The sequence below is a fragment of the Pezoporus wallicus genome, unplaced genomic scaffold (assembly GCF_028554395.1).
Source record: "Pezoporus wallicus isolate ANWC-B61680 ecotype Strahan unplaced genomic scaffold, APGP_CSIRO_Pwel_v1 contig_12184, whole genome shotgun sequence".
In the NCBI taxonomy this organism is placed as follows: Eukaryota; Metazoa; Chordata; class Aves; order Psittaciformes; family Psittacidae; genus Pezoporus; species Pezoporus wallicus.
In genome coordinates this window covers 1-19315 of record NW_026635767.1, presented here as the reverse complement: position 1 = coordinate 19315, position 19315 = coordinate 1, and the positions used below count along the sequence as shown (strand labels likewise).

The window sequence follows — 19315 nt, the reverse complement described above, 5'->3', positions numbered from 1 at the left end:
AGGGACCCCCGATGTGGGGCTCGGGGATGTGGGGCGCAGGAAGGGACCCCCGATGTGGGGCTCGGGGATGTGGGGCCCAGAAAGGGACCCCCGATGTGGGGCTCGGAGATGTGGGGCTCAGGAACGGACCCCCGATGTGGGGCTCGGGGATGTGGGGCGCAGGGATGGGACCCGATGTGGGGCTCGGGGATGTGGGGCTCAGGAACGGACCCCCGATGTGGGGCTCGGGGATGTGGGGCGCAGGAAGGGACCCCCGATGTGGGGCTCGGGGATGTGGGGCGCAGGAAGGGACCCGATGTGGGGCTCGGGGATGTGGGGCGCAGGGACGGGACCCGATGTGGGGCTCGGGGATGTGGGGCGCAGGAAGGGAACCCCGATGTGGGGCTCAGGGTTGTGGGGCGCAGGGATGGGACCCGATGTGGGGCTCGGGGATGTGGGGCTCGGGGATGTGGGGCGCAGGAAGGGACCCCCGATGTGGGGCGCAGGGAGGGGACCTGATGTGGGGCTCAGGAACGGAGCCCCGATGTGGGGCTCAGGGTTGTGGGGCGCAGGAAGGGACCCGCGATGTGGGGCTCGGGGATGTGGGGCGCAGGAAGGGACCCCCGATGTGGGGCTCGGGGATGTGGGGCGCGAGAGGGGACCCTGATGTGGGGCTCGGGCATGTGGGGGGCAGGAAGGGACCCCCGATGTGGGGCGCAGGGAGGGGACCCGATGTGGAGCACAGGGATGAGGGGTGCAGGGATGGGACCCGATGTGGGGCTCAGAAGGGGATCCCCGGCGTGGGGCACAGGAAGGGACTCCTGATGTGGGGCACAGGGATGTGGGGCGCAGGAGGGGACTCCCGATGTGGGGGGCAGGGATGGGATCCGATGTGGGGCTCAGGAGCAGACCCCCGATGTGGGGCACAGGGAATGGACCCCAATGTGCGGCGCGAGACTCCCGATGTGGAGCACCCGGATGTGGGGCGAAGGAGGGGACTCCTCCTGCGGGGGGGGATACCCTATGTGGGGCACAGAAAGGGTCCCCGTTGTGGGGTGCAGGAGGGGACCCCCGCTGTGGGGCTCAGGGATGTGGGGTGCAGGAGGGACTCTGCTATGGGGCTCAGGGATGTGGGGCACAGGAGGGACCCTGCTGTGGGGCTCAGGGATGTGGGGCGCAGGAGGGACCCCACTGTGGGGCTCAGGGATGTGGGGCACAGGAGGGACCCCGCTATGGGGCTCAGGGATGTGGGGCACAGGAGGGACCCCGCTGTGGGGCTCAGGGATGTGGGGCGCAGGAGGGACCCCGCTATGGGGCTCAGGGATGTGGGGCACAGGAGGGACTCTGCTATGGGGCTCAGAGATGTGGGGCTCAGGAATGTGGGGCACAGGAGGGACCCCGCTATGGGGCTCAGAGATGTGGGGCTCAGGAATGTGGGGCACAGGAGGGACCCCGCTATGGGGCTCAGAGATGTGGGGCTCAGGAATGTGGGGCGCAGGAGGGACCCCGCTGTGGGGCTCAGGACCGGCCCCATCACCCCATGTCCACATCACCTTTATTATAAAATTAGAGCTCTCGTGACCCCCCCCCCCGGCCCCACAGCCCCCCCCCACCCCACCCCCCAGCCCCCCAAGCCCCCCCGAGCCCTGCACCCCCCTTTCCGGTGCCCGTGCCCAGGGGGTCCCATGGGGTCCCCCCCGGAGCAGCCGGGGTGCACTGGGGTGCATTGGGATGCGTTAGGATGCATTGGGGTGCATTGGGATGCATTGGGGTGCACTGGGATGCATTGGGATGCATTGGGGTGCACTGGGATGCATTGGGGTGCACTGGGATGCATTGGGATGCATTGGGGTGCACTGGGATGCATTGGGATGCACTGGGATGCATTGGGGCGCATTGAGGACCGGGTGGGTGGGGGGGAGGCTCGGAGGCGGTGCCTGGTGCAGCCCCCCCCGGGGGTCTGGGTGCTGGGGGGGGGTCAGCCCCGGGTGCTGCCCCCCCGCTCCCCCAGCAGCCAATAGGTCCTCACCTTCCCCTTGCCCTATGGGGAGAGAGGGGGGGGGGGATCAGACAAAGGGGGGGGAGGGGGTCCCAGGGTGCCCATGGCAACTTCGGGGCTATGGGATGAGGATGGGGGAGGGGGGGATGGACCCCATTGGGGCACCCATGGGGGGGGGGCAGGACCCACCTTCATCTCCACGTCCCCCCGGAGCTCCAGCTCGAAGCAGCCGAACTCCTCCAGCACGGCCTTGGTGGCGGCAGAGATGTGGATCTTCAGGGCTGGGGGAGCGGCGGCACCCATGGGTGCCCGTCAGCACCCATAGGAGCCCATCAACAAGCTTGGGTGCCCATCAGCTCCCATAGGTGCCCATCAGCACCCATAGGTGCCCGTCAGCACCCATAGGAGCCCATCAGCACCCGTGGGTGCTCATCAGCTCCCATAGGAGCCCATCACCACCCATGGGTGCCCATCAGCTCCCATAGGTGCCCATCAGCACCCATAGGAGCCCATCAACAAGCTTGGGTGCCCATCAGCTCCCATAGGTGCCCATCACCACCCATAGGTGCCCGTCAGCGCCCATAGGAGCCCATCAACAAGCTTGGGTGCCCATCAGCTCCCATAGGTGCCCGTCAGCACCCATAGGAGCCCATCAACAAGCTTGGGTGCCCATCAGCTCCCATAGGTGCCCATCAGCACCCATAGGAGCCCATCAACAAGCTTGGGTGCCCATCAGCTCCCATAGGTGCCCATCACCACCCATAGGTGCCCGTCAGCACCCATAGGAGCCCATCAGCACCCGTGGGTGCTCATCAGCTCCCATAGGAGCCCATCACCACCCATGGGTGCCCATCAGCTCCCATAGGTGCCCATCACCACCCATAGGTGCCCGTCAGCGCCCATAGGAGCCCATCAACAAGCTTGGGTGCCCATCAGCTCCCATAGGTGCCCATCAGCACCCGTGGGTGCTCATCAACAACCATGGGTGCCCATCACCAACCGTGGGTGCTCACCAGCTCCCATGGGTGCCCATCACCAACCGTGGGTGCCCATCAGCACCCATAGGTGCCCATCAGCACCCATAGGTGTCCATCACCAACCGTGGGTGCCCATCACCAACCATGGGTGCCCATCAGCACCCATAGGTGACCATCAGCACCCATAGGAGCCCATCACCAACCATGGGTGCCCATCAGCTCCCATGCATGCCCATCAGCAGCCGTGGGTGCCCATCACCAACCATGGGTGCCCATCAGCACCCATAGGTGACCATCAGCACCCATAGGAGCCCATCAACAAGCTTGGGTGCCCATCAGCTCCCATAGGTGCCCATCAGCACCCGTGGGTGCTCATCAACAACCATGGGTGCCCATCAGCACCCAGAGGTGCCCATCAGCTCCCATGGGTGCCCATCACCAACCGTGGGTGCCCATCAGCAGCCATGGGTGCCCATCACCAACCATGGGTGCCCAGCAGCACCCATAGGAGCCCAGCAGCACCCATAGGAGCCCATCACCAACCATGGGTGCCCATCACCACCCATAGGAGCCCATCAGCTCCCATGGGTGCCCATCACCAACCATGGGTGCCCATCAGCCCCCAGGGTGCCCATCAGCACCCATAGGTGCCCAGCAGCACCCATAGATGCCCAGCAGCTCCCATAGGTGCCCATCACCACCCATAGGTGCCCCTCAGCACCCATGGGTGCCCAGCAGCTCCCATAGGTGCCCATCACCACCCATAGGTGCCCCTCAGCACCCATGGGTGCCCATCACCACCCATAGGTGCCCCTCAGCACCCATGGGTGCCCTCACCTTCCCCATTGGACTCCATGCGCGAGGCCGTGTTCACCGTGTCCCCGAACAGGCAGTACCGGGGCATCTTGAGCCCCACAACCCCGGCACAGACGGGTCCTGGGGGGCACCCAGTGAGCACCCCCCATAGCTCCCACCCCACATGGCCCCACTGCCCCCTGGGGTCCATGGGAGGGCTGGGTGCCCATTGACCTGTGTGGGTGCTGTGGCCCTGTCCCCATCTCCACTGACCCATGTGGGTTCCCTCTCCCCATTGACCCATACGGCTTCCATGTCCCCATCCCCACTGACCCCATATGGGTCCACATCCCCATTCCCCTCCATGGGTCCACATCCCCATTCCCCTCCATGGGTCCCCCATCCCCATTGCCCCGGTCCCCCATTCCCATTGACCCCCCATGGCTTCTCCATCCCCATTGACCCACATTGGTCACACATCCCCATTGACCCACATGGGTCCCATGTCCCCATCCCTATTGACCCATGTGGGTTCTCCATCCCCCCATCCCCATTGACCCCCATGGGTTCCCCATCCCCCCACGTGCCCCCATGGCTTCCCCATTGCTATCCCCCCCACGTGCTCCCCCCCATCCCCATTGCCCCCCATGGCTTTCCCATTGCAATCCCCCCCCATGGGCTCCCCCATCCCCATTGCCCCCCATGACTTCCCCATTGCAATCACCCCCCATGGCTCCCCAATCCCCATTGCCCCCCATGGCTCCCCCATCCCCATTGCCCCCCATGGCTCCCCCATCCCCATTACCCCCCCATGGGCTCCCCCATCCCCATTGCCCCCCATGGCTCCCCAATCCCCATTGCCCCCCCATGGCTCCTCCATCCCCATCCCCATTCCCCCCATTGACTCCCCATGACTCCCCATTCCCCCCCCATGGCTCCCCAATCCCCCATTCCCCCCCATGGGCTCCCCAATCCCCCATTCCCCCCATGGCTCCCCCATCCCCATTGCCCCCCATGCCTTCCCCATCCCCATTGGCCCCATGGCTCCCCAATCCCCATTCCCCCCCCATGGTTCCCCAATCCCCATTTCCCCCCATGGCTCCCCCATCCCCATTCCCCCCCCTGGGCTCCCCCATCCCCAGTGCCCCCCATGGCTCCCCCATCCCCATTCCCCCCCATGGGCTCCCCCATCCCCATTGCCCCCCATGGCTCCCCCATCCCCATTCCCCCCCATGGGCTCCCCCATCCCCATTGCCCCCCATGGCTCCCCCATCCCCATTCCCCCCCATGGGCTCCCCATTGCCCCCATCCCCCCATTGCCCCCCCCATGGGCTCCCCCCCCCCCCCCATGCCTTCCCCATTGCCATCCCCACCCCACTGACCCGTGTGCACCCCGATGCGCAGCCGCAGCTGCTGCTGGGGCCGGTGGCGGATGCGGAAGGAGCGCACGGCGTCGAGCAGCGCCAGCGCCATGCGCGCCACCTCGGGCGCGTGCTGCCGCCCGTTGCGCACCGGCAGCCCCGACACCACCATGTAGGCGTCACCGATGGTCTCCACCTGCGGACCGAGCGCCGTGGGGTGCCAACAACACCCAACAACCCCCCCCCCCCAATGCGGGGGTCCCCATCATCCCCACCCCAAACCTTGTAGACGTCGAAGTGGTCGATGATGGCGTCGAAGCAAGTGTAGAGGTCGTTGAGCAGCGTCACCACCTGCATGGGCGTGCTCTGCGCCGACAGCGCCGTGAAGCCCACGATGTCGCTGAAGTAGATGGTGACGCTGTCGAAGGCCTCCGCCGGCACCGTCTCGCCCCGCTTCAGCTGCTCCGCCACCGAGCTGTGGGGTGGGGATGGGACATGGAGGGGGGGGGTGTCCACAGCTGCTGTAGGCATCCCCAGCCATGCAGGGGTGCTTGGATGCATCCATCAGCAGGTCCAGCCACCCATCAGCAGGTCCAACCACCCATCACCAGCTCCAACCACCCATCACAGGAGGTTCAACCACCCATCACCACGTCCAACCACCCATCACCAGCTCCAACCACCCGTCACCAGCTCCAACCACCCGTCACCATGTCCAACCACCCACCCACCCATCACCGTGTTCAACCACCCATCACAGGAGATCCAACCACCCATCACCAGCTCCAACCACCCATCACCACGTCCAACCACCCATCACCATGTCCAACCACCCATCACCACGTCCAACCACCCATCACCATGTCCAACCACCCGTCACCAGCTCCAACCACCCGTCACCAGCTCCAACCACCCACCCACCCATCACCATGTCCAACCACCCATCACCATGTCCAACCACCCAACCACCCCTCACCACGTCCAACCACCCGTCACCAGCTCCAACCACCCGTCACCACGTCCAACCACCCGTCACCACGTCCAACCACCTGTCACCAGCTCCAACCACCCCTCACCATGTCCACCCCCCCATCACCACGTCCAACCACCCATCACCAGCTCCAACCACCCCTCACCAGCTCCAACCACCCCTCACCACGTCCAACCACCCGTCACCACGTCCAACCACCTGTCACCAGCTCCAACCACCCATCACCATGTCCAACCACCCACCCACCCATCACCGTGTTCAACCACCCATCACAGGAGGTCCACCCCCCCATCACCACGTCCAACCACCCATCACCACGTCCCAGCACCCCCCCCAGCAGGGCAGGATTGTGTGCGTGTGCGTGCGCGTGCGCGATGCTGCCGTGGTACCCCACAGCGCGGTGGCCGGGGGGTCTCTATCGGACCCCCATGGACGCTCACTGGGGCAGGATCTGGTAGAGCAGCGCCTCCGCCTTGCGCTTCTCCTCCAGGTAGGCCTGGGTGCGCTCCTCCACCAGCTCCTCCAGGTTGTTGGCGTACTGCTCCATGCGGGACAGCAGGTTGTCCAGGATGTTGCTGCTGCTCCCCCTGCGGGCAGGGGCTCAGCACCCACCTGGGGACCCACAGGGGTCCATCCGCCCCCCGCCGCGGTGGGGCCGGGGATGGGGATGGGGTCGGTACCTGTTGAACCTGCGGAGCTGCACCTTGATGTGGTTGAAGTCCGGGCGCTCCAGGGGTCCTCGGCCCAGCAGAGCTGCATGAGCTGCCCCAGCTCCTCCAGCTGGCACCCCACGGCGGCCGAGGGGCGGAAGCTGGGGCGCTCGCCGCTCTTCACACGCTCGATGATCTCTGGGGAGGGGGACGGCGGGGGGCAGCACCCGTCAGAGGGGAGCAGCACCCATCAACTGGTGCCAGCACCCAGCGATAGGTCAAAGCACCCATCGACTGGTCTAAGCACCCGTAGGTAGGTCCCAGCACCCGTAGGTAGGTCCCAGCACACGTCGGTAGGTCCCAGCACCCATCGGTAGATCCAAGCACCCGTCGGTAGGTCCAAGCACCCGTCGGTAGATCCAAGCACCCATCAGAAGGTCCAAGCACCCGTCGGTAGATCCAAGCAACCATCGGTAGATCCAAGCACCCATCAGAAGGTCCAAGCACCCATCGGTAGATCCAAGCACCCGTCAGTCATCCAAGCACCCATCAGCAGTAGGTAGATCCAAGCACCCATCATCAGCACCCGTCGGTAGGTCCAAGCACCCGTAGGTAGATCCAAGCACCCATCGGTAGATCCAAGCACCCATCGGTAGGTCCAAGCACCCATCGGTAGATCCAAGCACCCATCAGTAGATCCAAGCACCCATCGGTAGGTCCAAGCACCCATCAGCTCATCCAATAACCCATCAGCAGGTCCCAGGACTCATCAGCTCATCCAAGCACCCATCAGGAGGTCCAAGCACCCATTGGAAGGCCCAAGCATCCATTGTCAGGTTCATGCACCCATTGTCAGGTCCAAACACCCATCGGAAGGTCCAAGCACCCATCACAGCACATCCAAGCATCCATTGTCAGGCCCAAGCACCCATCAGGAGGTCCAAGCACCCATCGGAAGGCCCAAGCACCCATCGGAAGATCCAAGCACCCATCAGGAGGTCCAAGCACCCATCGGAAGACCCGAGCACCCATCGGAAGACCTGAGCACCCATCGGAAGACCTGAGCACCCATCAGAATGTCCGAGCACCCATCAGAAGATCCGAGCACCCATCAGAAGGCCCGAGCACCCATCGGAAGGCCCAAGCACCCATCGGAAGGTCCAAGCACCCATTGGAATGTCCAAGCACCCATCGGAAGATCCAAGCACCCATCGGAAGGCCCAAGCACCCATTGTCAGGCCCAAGCACCCATTGTCAGGCCCAAGCACCCATCAGCTCCTGCTGCCCCCCAACCTTTGGGGCTGAGGTCCATGCCCTCCACGTAGAAGACCCCGTTGCGCAGGGCGATCTCCTGCAGGATGATGCCGAAGCTGTAGACGTCCCCCTTCTGGGTACCACGGCCCGGGGGCTGCTCCATCCTCAAGAGCTCGGGCGCCGTCCACAGCTTCTCTGTGCCACCAAGAAGGGTGCTGAGGGCGAGCGGGGACCCCGGGCGTTGGGTGCTGGGGGGGGGGTAGGGTTGGGTGCTCACTGGAGAAGAGGGCATGGGTGTCCTCCCCATCGGGGGGCAGGCGGAAGCTCTCCAGCCCATAGTCGGTGATCTTGAGCACGAAGCGGCTGTCCACCACGCAGTTGGAGGACTTGAGGTTGCCATGGGAGACGATGACGCCGTTGTGCAGGAATTGCATCCCCTGGGGGGGGGGGGGGTAGGGGAGGGGGGTCAGGCTTGCGGCTGATTCCCGACGTCGGGAATGGGGATGCTGGGATTGGGCTCTTACCTTGACGATGTCGTGGGTGAGGGAATAGCGGAACATCCAGTCCAAGGTGATGCTCTCGTTCTCCAGGATGTCCTGAGGAGCACAGCACCGACAGGGATTGGGCCAGGATGGGGACCAGCACCCATCGGCTCCGCCCAGCCCAGGCACCCAGGGAGCAACCCCACCCCGATGGGTGCTGGATGGAGCAGCCCCATCCCATTGGGTGCTGGATGGAGCATCCCAATTCCAATGGGTGCTGGGTGGAGCATCCCCACCCCAGTGGGTACCGGATGGAGCATCCCCATCCCAATGGGTGCTGGATGGAGCATCCCCACCCCGATGGGTGCTGGGTGGAGCATCCCCACCCCAATGGGTACCGGATGGAGCATCCCCATCCCGATGGGTGCCGGATGGAGCATCCCCACCCCAATGGGTGCCGGATGGAGCATCCCCATCCCATTGGGTGCTGAATGGAGCATCCCCACCCCAATGGGTGCTGGATGGAGCATCCCCACCCCGATGGGTGCTGGGTGGAGCATCCCCACCCCAATGGGTACCGGATGGAGCATCCCCATCCCGATGGGTGCCGGATGGAGCATCCCCACCCCAATGGGTGCCGGATGGAGCATCCCCACCCCAATGGGTCCTGGAAGCAGCCCCAGCCCCAATGGGTGCTGGATGGAGCCTCCCCACCCCGATGGGTGCCGGATGGAGCATCCCCACCCCGATGGGTGCAGGTGGTCCCTGGGGTACCTGCAGGCTGCCCCGGGGGCAGTACTCGGTCAGGATGCAGATGTTGGGGGGGTCGGTGCAGGCACCGATGAAGCGGGTGAGGTGCTCGTTTTGGACATCCCGCATCTGAGAGAGGAGAGCAGGGGCTGGGAGCAGCCCCATGGCCCCACAGCCCTCCCCATAGCCCTCCCCACGGCCCCACAGCCCTCCCCATAGCCCTCCCCACGGCGCCGCACGCTTCACCTACGTGCTTCAGCTCGAAGAGGACCTTGCGCGTGAGCTCGATGCGCGGGCGGTTCAGGTGCTTCACGGCCACCAGGTTGCCCTGGGTGGGGGGCACAAAGGGATGGGGAGGCGCCTCCCACCCCATATCCCTGCACCAGGCCGGGCTGGGAAAGGGGGGGGCATTCAGGGCCAGGCCAGCCCGGGCCGGGGTACCTTGTAATAGGCGGTCTTGGCGTAGACCTGGAACTGCCCCTCTGTGGTCATCAGGGAGCCGTAGTTGGAGCCCCTCTGGATGGGGAGGGAAGCGGCATGAGGCCTGCCCCTGCTTCCATCACCTCCAAAACCTGATCCCATCACCCCCAAACCTTGATCCCCTTCACCTCCAAACCCTGGTCCCAATCACCTCCAAAACCTGATCCCAACTCCTCCAAACCCTGACCCCATCACCTCCAAAACCTGATCCCATCACCTCCAAACCCTGACCCCATCACCTCCAAAACCTGACCCCATCACCTCCAAAACCTGATCCCATCACCCCCAAACCCTGACCCCATCACCTCCAAACCCTGACCCCATCACCTCCAAACCCTGACCCCATCACCCCCAAACCTTGATCCCCATCACCCCCAAACCCTGACCCCATCACCTCCAAAACCTGATCCCAACTCCTCCAAACCCTGACCCCACCACCCCCAAACCCTGACCCCATCACCTCCAAACCCTGACCCCATCACCCCCAAACCTTGATCCCCATCACCCCCAAACCCTGACCCCATCACCTCCAAAACCTGATCCCAACTCCTCCAAACCCTGATCCCATCACCCCCAAAGCTTGATCCCCTTCACCTCCAAACCCTGCTCCCCATCACCTCCAAACCCTGACCCCATCACCCCCAAACCCTGACCCCATCGCCCCCAAACCCTGACCCCATCACCTCCAAACCCTGACCCCATCACCTCCAAACCCTGACCCCATCACTCCCAAACCTTGATCCCCTTCACCTCCAAACCCTGCTCCCCATCACCCCCAAACCCTGACCCCACCACCCCCAAACCCTGCTCCCCATCACCTCCAAACCCTGACCCCACCACCCCAAACCCTGACCCCACCACCCCAAACCCTGACCCCTCCGCCTGCTCCCCACCACCTCCAAACCCTGCTCCCCATCACCTCCAAACCCTGACCCCATCACCTCCAAACCCTGACCCCATCACCTCCAAACCCTGACCCCATCACCTCCAAACCCTGACCCCACCACCCCAAACCCTGCTCCCCATCACCTCCAAACCCTGACCCCATCACCTCCAAACCCTGACCCCACCACCCCAAACCCTGACCCCTCCGCCTGCTCCCCACCACCTCCAAACCCTGCTCCCCATCACCTCCAAACCCTGCTCCCCATCACCTCCAAACCCTGCTCCCCATCACCTCCAAACCCTGACCCCATCACCTCCAAACCCTGACCCCACCACCCCAAACCCTGACCCCTCCGCCTGCTCCCCACCACCTCACCAGGGACAGGGTGAGCTTGCTGCCGGCGCTCCGCAGGTGCTTCTCCAAGCTGCTCATCTGCACATCTTCCCACCGGATCCGCCACAGCTCGGCCGCCAGCTCCTTCTCCAGCGCCAGCTTCCTGCTCCAAGGCAGCATCCCCATGAGACCCACCCCCCAACCCCAAAACCCCGTCCATCCCCCCCACCTCTGGGCACAGCAGCACCTACCTATAGATGAAGAAGGAGGTGATGGTGATGGCCAAGAGGATGAGGCTCACCACAAGGGACAGGACCTCCAGGGTGGACAGGCTGCCTGCAGGGTGACAGGAGGCCGATGGGTGACCGGGTTGGGGGGTCCATGGCCTGTGTCCCCCCTCTATGGACCCCGCTCACCTTTGTGGCACTGGGGGTCACTGTTGTCAAAGCCACAGGGGGGGACATCGGAGGGGACCACGTTCCCCGGCCAATGGATGGCGCGGCCCGGCACCATCTGGAGCTTCTTGGTGGTGCCGTTGTAGTTGGCCACAATCTGATGGGGGATGAAGGGGGGAAGCGGGTGGGAGGAGGCCCCCGGTCACCCCACGGGAGGGGTGCTCCCCTGTTGGGGCTCACCTGGAAGTCCCCCCGCACCGGGTCCATGTCCCAGAGGGAATAATCGCTCTCCCGGTCGCCGTTCTCATCGATCTTCAGGAAGCCGGTGACGCCTGAGGGTGAGAGGTGGGAGGTATGGAGGGGGTGGGAATGGGGTGGGGGTGGGGTGGGGATGTGGTGGGGTGGGGGTGGGGATGGGGTGGGATGGGGATGGGGTGGGATGGGGATGGGATGGGGTGGGGATGAGACGAGATGGGGATGGGATGGGATGGGGATGAGACGAGATGGGAATGGGATGGGGATGAGGATGGGGATGAGGATGGGGATGGGATGGGGATGAGATGTAATGGAATGGGATGGGGAGGGATTGGGATGTGATGGAATGAGATGAGATGGGATGGGATGGGGATGGCATGGGATGGAATGGGATGTGACTGGATGGGGATGGGATGGGGAGGAATTGGGATGGGATGGAATGAGATGAGATGGGATGTGATGGGATGGGGATGGGATGTGATAGGATGGGGATGGGGATGGGATGGGATGGGGATGGGATGGGATGGGATGCAGATGGGATGGAGATGGGATAGGGATGGGATGGGGATGGGATGGGTCCCACCATAGAAGGTGCGGTTCCACATCTGGCGGGTGACGGCGGTGGCGTTGCTGATGGAGCCGCCGCGCTCCAGCGTCTCGTTGAGGGCCTGTGCGTAGAGCAGGACCCCGTCGTGGAAGGCGGCGGCGATGAAGTTCATCTGGGGGCATGGGGACAGCTCGGCATGGGGAACGGCTTCAGCTCCATCCCGTGTCCCCTCGTCCCCATCCCATGGCCCTCAGCACCTCCATCTCCATCCCATGCCCCATCTTCATCCCATACCCCCTTGCCCCCAGCTCCATCCCGCATCCCTCAGCAGCTCCATCTCCACCCTATAGGATTTGTCCCTTATCCCAGTTCCCTTCACCCTTCAGCTTTCCCGTTCCCATCCCTATATCCCACCAAGCCGTCCTTCATGGAGAAGTTGAAGTGAGCCATGGCCTCCTCCTTCAGCCGCGCCAGGAAGGGCCGGTACTCGGGGTTTGTGGGCTCCCTGTAGGTGATGATGGTGACAGCCTGGGAAGGGGAGAGCGGATGGAGCTGGGACACGGGGCCATCAACTGCAACCCTCCAAATGAGGAGCACCCATTGCATCATGATGCTCACACGATGGGTACCGGTACCACACATGATGGGTACCGGTATCACACACGATGGGTACCGGTACCACACATGATGGGTACCAGTATCACACACAATGGGTACCGGTATCACACACGATGGGTACCGGTACCACACATGATGGGTACCGGTATCACACACAATGGGTACCAGTATCACACACGATGGGTACCGGTACCACACATGATGGGTACCGGTACCACACATGATGAGTACCGGTATCACACACGATGGGTACCGGTACCACACATGATGGGTACCGGTATCACACACAGTGAGTACCGGTATCACACACGATGGGTACCGGTATCACACAGGATGGGTACCGGTATCACCCACGATGGGTACCGGTATCACACACATGATGGGTACCGGTATCACACAGGATGGGTACCGGTATCACACAGGATGGGTACCGGTATCACACAGGATGGGTACCGGTGTCACACACATGATGGGTACCGGTATCACAAACGATGGGTACCGGTATCACACACATGATGGGTACCGGTATCACACAGGATGGGTACCGGTATCACACAGGATGGGTACCGGTGTCACACACATGATGGGTACCAGTATCACCCATGATGGGCTCCAGTGTCACCCACGATGGGTACCGGTATCACACACATGATGGGTACCGGTATCACCCATGATGGGTACTGGTGTCACCCATGATGGGTACCGGTGTCACACACATGATGGGTACCGGTATCACCCATGATGGGTACCGGTATCACCCATGATGGTTACCGGTGTCACACACGATGGGTACCGGTATCACACACGATGGGTACCGGTGTCACACACACGATGGGTACCGGTGTCACACACACGATGGGTACCAGTATCACCCATGATGGGCTCCAGTGTCACCCACGATGGGTACCGGTATCACACACGATGGGTACCGATGATGGGTACCGGTATCACCCATGATGGGTACTGGTGTCACCCATGATGGGTACCGGTGTCACACACATGATGGGTACCGGTATCACCCATGATGGTTACCGGTATCACCCATGATGGTTACCGGTGTCACACACGATGGGTACCGGTATCACACACGATGGGTACCGGTGTCACACACACGATGGGTACCGGTATCACACACATGATGGGTACCGGTATCACCCATGCTGGGCTCCGGTGTCACCCACCTCGAAGGCCCTGCGTGCGGCCGCGTCGTGGCGGTCCCCGCGCCTCCATGGCCGCTGGGGCTCGGGGAAGCGGCTCCCCTGCAGGCTGGCCCCGAAGATGTCGATGTAGAAGAAGACGAAGTCCCCGCGCGTGAGCCCCTCGCGCTCCGCCTGCAGCAGCAGCTCCCGCAGCGTGCCCGGGGCGCAGCACACGTAAACCACTGCGGGGGGACACGGCGGCAGCCCTGAGACACCGCGGCCCGGCCTATGGCAACCGGGGACATCCCCATCCCTGCCTATGGCAACCGGGGACATCCCCATCCCTGCCTATGGCAACCGGGGACATCCCCATCCCTGCCTATGGCAACCGGGGACATCCCCATCCCTGCCTATGGCAACCGGAGACATCCCCATCCCTGCCTATGGCAACCGGGGACATCCCCATCCCTGCCTATGGCAACCGGGGACATCCCCATCCCTGCCTATGGCAACCGGGGACATCCCCATCCCTGCCTATGGCAACCGGGGACATCCCCATCCCTGCCTATGGCAACCGGGGACATCCCCATCCCTGCCTATGGCAACCGGGGACATCCCCATCCCTGCCTATGGCAACCGGGGACATCCCCATCCCTGCCTATGGCAACCGGGGACATCCCCCATCCCTGCCCATATGTTCCTCAGCAGCTCCAGCTCCATCCCCATCCATTCCATGTCCCTTGTCCTCAACCCCGTGTCCTGCAGAGCTCCCCATCCCTGTCCTATGGCCATATCCCCATGTCCCAGACATCCCTGTTCCATGTTCCCCAGCTCCATCCCATGTCCCTCAACAGCTCCAACTCCATCCCACATCCCCTGCTCCATCCCACGTCCTGCAGCACCTCCAGCCCCATCCCATGTCCCAGCCCCATCCCATGTCCCCTGCTCCCATGTCCCAGCCCCATCCCATGTCCCAGCCCCATCCCATGTCCCCTGTTCCCATGTCCCAGCCCCATCCCATGTCCCAGTCCCATCCCATGTCCCCTGCTCCCATGTCCCAGTCCCATCCCATGTCCCCTGCTCCCATGTCCCCTGTTCCCATGTCCCAGCCCCATCCCATGTCCCCTGCTCCCATGTCCCAGCCCCATCCCATGTCCCAGCACCATCCCATGTCCCCATCCCATGTCCCAGCCCCATCCCATGTCCCAGCCCCATCCCATGTCCCCTGTTCCCATGTCCCAGCCCCATCCCATTTCCCCTGCCATGTCCCAGCCCCATCCCATGTCCCAGCCCCATCCCATGTCCCCTGCTCCCATGTCCCCTGCTCCCATGTCCCAGCCCCATCCCATGTCCCCTGCTCCCATGTCCCCTGCTCCCATGTCCCCTGCTCCCATGTCCCAGCCCCATCCCATGTCCCCTGTTCCCATGTCCCCTGCTCCCATGTCCCCTGTTCCCATGTCCCAGCCCCATCCCATGTCCCCTGCTCCCATGTCCCAGCCCCATCCCATGTCCCCTGCTCCCATGTCCCAGCCCCATCCCATGTCCCAGCCCCATCCCATGTCCCCTGTTCCCATGTCCCAGCCCCATCCCATGTCCCAGTCCCATCCCATGTCCCCTGTTCCCATGTCCCAGCCCCATCCCATGTCCCATGTCCCCATGTCCCATGTCCCATGTCCCCCCCATCCCATGTCCCCTGTCCCATCCCCTGTTCCCATGTCCCAGCCCCATCCCATGTCCCATGTCCCCCCCATCCCATGTCCCAGCCCCATCCCATGTCCCCTGCTCCCATGTCCCAGTCCCATCCCATGTCCCCCCCATCCCATGTCCCCTCCCATGTCCCAGTCCCATCCCATGTCCCAGCCCCATCCCATGTCCCCTGTTCCCATGTCCCAGCCCCATCCCATGTCCCAGTCCCATTTCATGTCCCCTGTTCCCATGTCCCAGCCCCATCGCATGTCCCAGTCCCATCCCATGTTCCCTGTTCCCCTGTCCCAGTCCCATCCCATGTCCCAGGCCCATCCCATGTCCCAGCACCATCCCATGTCCCAGTCCCATCCCATGTCCCCTGTTCCCATGTCCCAGCCCCATCCCATGTCCCATCCCATGACCCCTGCTCCCATGTCCCAGTCCCATCCCATGTCCCCTGCTCCCATGTCCCAGCCCCATCCCATGTCCCAGCCCCATCCCATGTCCCCTGCCCCATGTCCCAGCCCCATCCCATGTCCCCATCCCATGTCCCCTGTCCCATGTCCCAGCCCCATCCCATGTCCCCTGCTCCCATGTCCCCTGCTCCCATGTCCCAGCCCCATCCCATGTCCCCCCATCCCATGTCCCAGCCCCATCCCATGTCCCCTGCTCCCATGTCCCAGCCCCATCCCATGTCCCAGCCCCATCCCATGTCCCCTGCTCCCATGTCCCCTGTTCCCATGTCCCAGCCCCATCCCATGTCCCCTGCTCCCATGTCCCAGCCCCATCCCATGTCCCAGCCCCATCCCATGTCCCCTGCTCCCATGTCCCCTGTTCCCATGTCCCCTGCTCCCATGTTCCTCGCCGCCCCCCCCGCCCCATGCCCTGTGTCCGTGCCGGGCAGGGGCCGCAGGGAGCCCCCCTTTCCCCCCCGTTGCCCCCCCCATGCCCGTTCCAGGTTTCCTGTTTTCCCGACTCCGCTTCCTCCTCCCCGGGCCCGATCCCGGCAGAGCCCGACCCCGGCCATGGAGCGACCCCGAGCCTGCCCCCAATCCCCCGGGATCCATTGGATCCAATGGGACCCCAGGGAGCTGCCCTGGGGGGGGGGGGTGTCCGGCCGCGCCCCCCCCAACCCCAGCGCGGCACCCACTGGGCACGGCCGGATGGCACCCACCCAGCGCCAGCGCCGCCGGCACCACCCGTTGGCTCCGGCTGGAGCGGATGGGGACGGGATGGGACTGGGAATAGAATGGGAATAGGGACGGGAATGGGATTGGGATGGGAATGGGGATGGGAATACGGATAGGAATGGGGATGGGATTGGGATTGGGATAGGAATGGGGATGGAAATGGATTAGGATAGGAATATGGATAGGAATGGGGATGGGAATAGGAATGGGATGGGAATAGGGATGGGGATGGAAATGGGATTGGGATGGGAATAGGGATGGGAATGCAGATGGGAATGGGAATAGGGATGGGGACGGAATAGGGATGGAATGGGGATGGGAATGGGATTGGGATGGGAATGGGGATGGGAATGGGATTGGGATGGGAATAGGGATGGGAATGGGAAGGGAATTGAGATGGGAATAGGAATGGGAATAGGGATGAGAATGGGGATGGGAATAGGAATGGGAATAGGGGTGAGGATGGGAATAGAGATGGGAACGGTGGCCATGCTCAGCAGCCCCCAGTGGGTCACAACACGGGGTGAGGGCAGCACCCATGTGTGCAGTCATGCAACATGCCTGCGCAGAGCCATGTAAAGTTGGGTACAGCCAAGTCAAGGGGAATGGGGTTGGAATTGGGAATGGGGATGGGGATAGGGACGGGAATGGGGATGGGAATAGGGATAGGGATGGGGATGGGATGGGGATGGGGGTGAGGATGGGGATAGGGATGGGGATGGGATGGAATGGGAGTAGTGATGGGGATGGGGATGGGAATAGGGATAGGGATGGGGATGGGGATAGGGATAGGGATGGGGATGGGATGGGATGGAATGGAAATAGTGATGGGGATGGGGATGGGAATAGGGATAGGGATGGGGATGGGGATAGGGATGGGGATGGGATGGGGATGGGGATAGGGATGGGGATGGGATGGAATGGGAATAGTGATGGGGATGGGGACGGGAATAGGGATAGGGATGGGGATGGGGATAGGGATGGGGATGGGATGGGGATGGGGATGGGATGGAATGGGAATAGTGATGGGGATGGGAATAGGGATAGGGATGGGGATGGGACAGGGGCTGTCGGCCGCCCTCATCATCTCCCAGCTGCTCACAGCACGGGGTGAGCGCAGCCCCTTCAGCCTCCCGCACCCGCACCACCCCGATCCCCATCCCCATCCCCGGCACCCACCGCGCCCCTTGTGCTTGATCTCCTGGATGATGAAGGAGAAGTTCCCCCCGCCGCGGAACACCACGTCCAGCACGGTGAGGTTGCGCAGGGCCGGCAGCTGCACGTAGAGCCCTTCGGCGGCGAAGAAGTAGGGGCGGTCGTCGACCTTCTCGTCCCAATAAACCAGCAGCGCCCGGCGGGTCCAGTTGAAGCGGCGGTGGAGCTGCACCCCCAGCTCGCCCAGCTTGCGGTGGCTGGGACCGGCTCTGGTCGTGAGCCCGAACTGCTCCCGTTTGTCGTCGAAGCCGTGAGCCTCGGCCCCGGCCGTCACCAGCGGCAGTCGCCAGTGGCTCGTGAAGCGGGCGACCGGCGCCGCCGTGTACACGCAGCCCGGCCCGAGGAAGGCTGCGGGGTGATGGGCGAGCTGCAGGTCGACGGCGGCCAAAGGCGCGGCCATCTCGGAGCAGACGCCGTGCCCGTCCTCGCTGCTGCCGAACACCCAGCGCAGGGTGAAGCCCGGCAGGAGGTCGGAGCGGGCGTTCACGGCGCCCACGGCCAAGCGCACGGCGGGGCCCACGCGTGGCCAAGCCCAGGGGTAGCTGAGGTTGCGCTCGGGCAGCACCACGGCCAAAGTCAGCGCCGTGGCCGCCGCCGTCGGTGCCGCGCAGCAGAGCGCGGCCAGGACCGCGAGCATCGCCCCACGGAGAAGGGACTTTGGGACTGCCCCCCCCCCCCCCCCCCCCCACCTCCTGCCCTCCAACCCAGCGGCACAACGGGGCTGAGCCCTTCCTTCCCCCCCCCCCTTCCCCTCCGTTATCATCCACACCGAGCTTAACCCCTTCCTGCCCGCCCCGGCGGAGCGCTGCGGGACGGGGCCGCCCCGTGGTGGGTGCGGGAAGTTGCACCCGTGGGGTGTTAAATGGGGGGGGGGGGGGGGGGTAAGGGATGGGACCCCCATGGGAAAGGGGGTGCTGGGACCTCCCCAAACTCGCCCCACGGAGCCGCCCCGTCGGGGTTCAATGGGGCTCGGGCACCCACGGGGAGGTGAGCGCGGGGCGGTGCTGCTCCGGTTCCCCCCCCTGCCCCATCGCACCCCACCGGACGCGAGTTGGGGGTTTGGGGACACGGGGAGCGCGGCCTACCCCCGACGCTCCCAACGAACCGTGCGCCCCATAAGCGTGCGATGGGGAGGGGGGGGGGTGTGATGAATGTCATTAATTAAATGACATTAAATTAATGAATTAATTAAAGTGTTAATGAAGGGGAAAAAAGAAGCTAGCAGAGGATGGTTTCGATCCATCGACCTCTGGGTTATGGGCCCAGCACGCTTCCGCTGCGCCACTCTGCTGCTGGCGGTCACCGCAGCTATCAGCGCTCTAAGTACCTACTC

General features: G+C 63.9%; 1 protein-coding gene and 1 non-coding gene across 2 annotated transcripts; both read right to left on the bottom strand.

Annotated features, from left to right (window-relative positions):
• Window positions 1–1908: 1908 nt before the first annotated feature.
• Window positions 1909–18626, bottom strand: LOC130593204 (atrial natriuretic peptide receptor 1-like). Its single transcript, XM_057398171.1, is given in 22 exon segments — window positions 1909–2020; window positions 2168–2259; window positions 3793–3891; window positions 5133–5307; window positions 5394–5586; window positions 6543–6689; window positions 6783–6834; window positions 6837–6950; window positions 8046–8201; window positions 8284–8443; window positions 8531–8602; window positions 9263–9367; window positions 9489–9566; window positions 9680–9754; window positions 10980–11100; window positions 11189–11273; window positions 11354–11489; window positions 11573–11664; window positions 12171–12306; window positions 12549–12662; window positions 13934–14133; window positions 17947–18626. Coding segments are annotated over 22 exon segments (3138 nt in total). The 5' UTR covers window positions 18620–18626; the 3' UTR covers window positions 1909–1957.
• Window positions 18627–19201: 575 nt separating this feature from the next.
• Window positions 19202–19273, bottom strand: TRNAM-CAU (transfer RNA methionine (anticodon CAU)). The gene has a single exon. It is a non-coding gene; the product is annotated as a tRNA-Met (tRNA).
• Window positions 19274–19315: the final 42 nt, after the last annotated feature.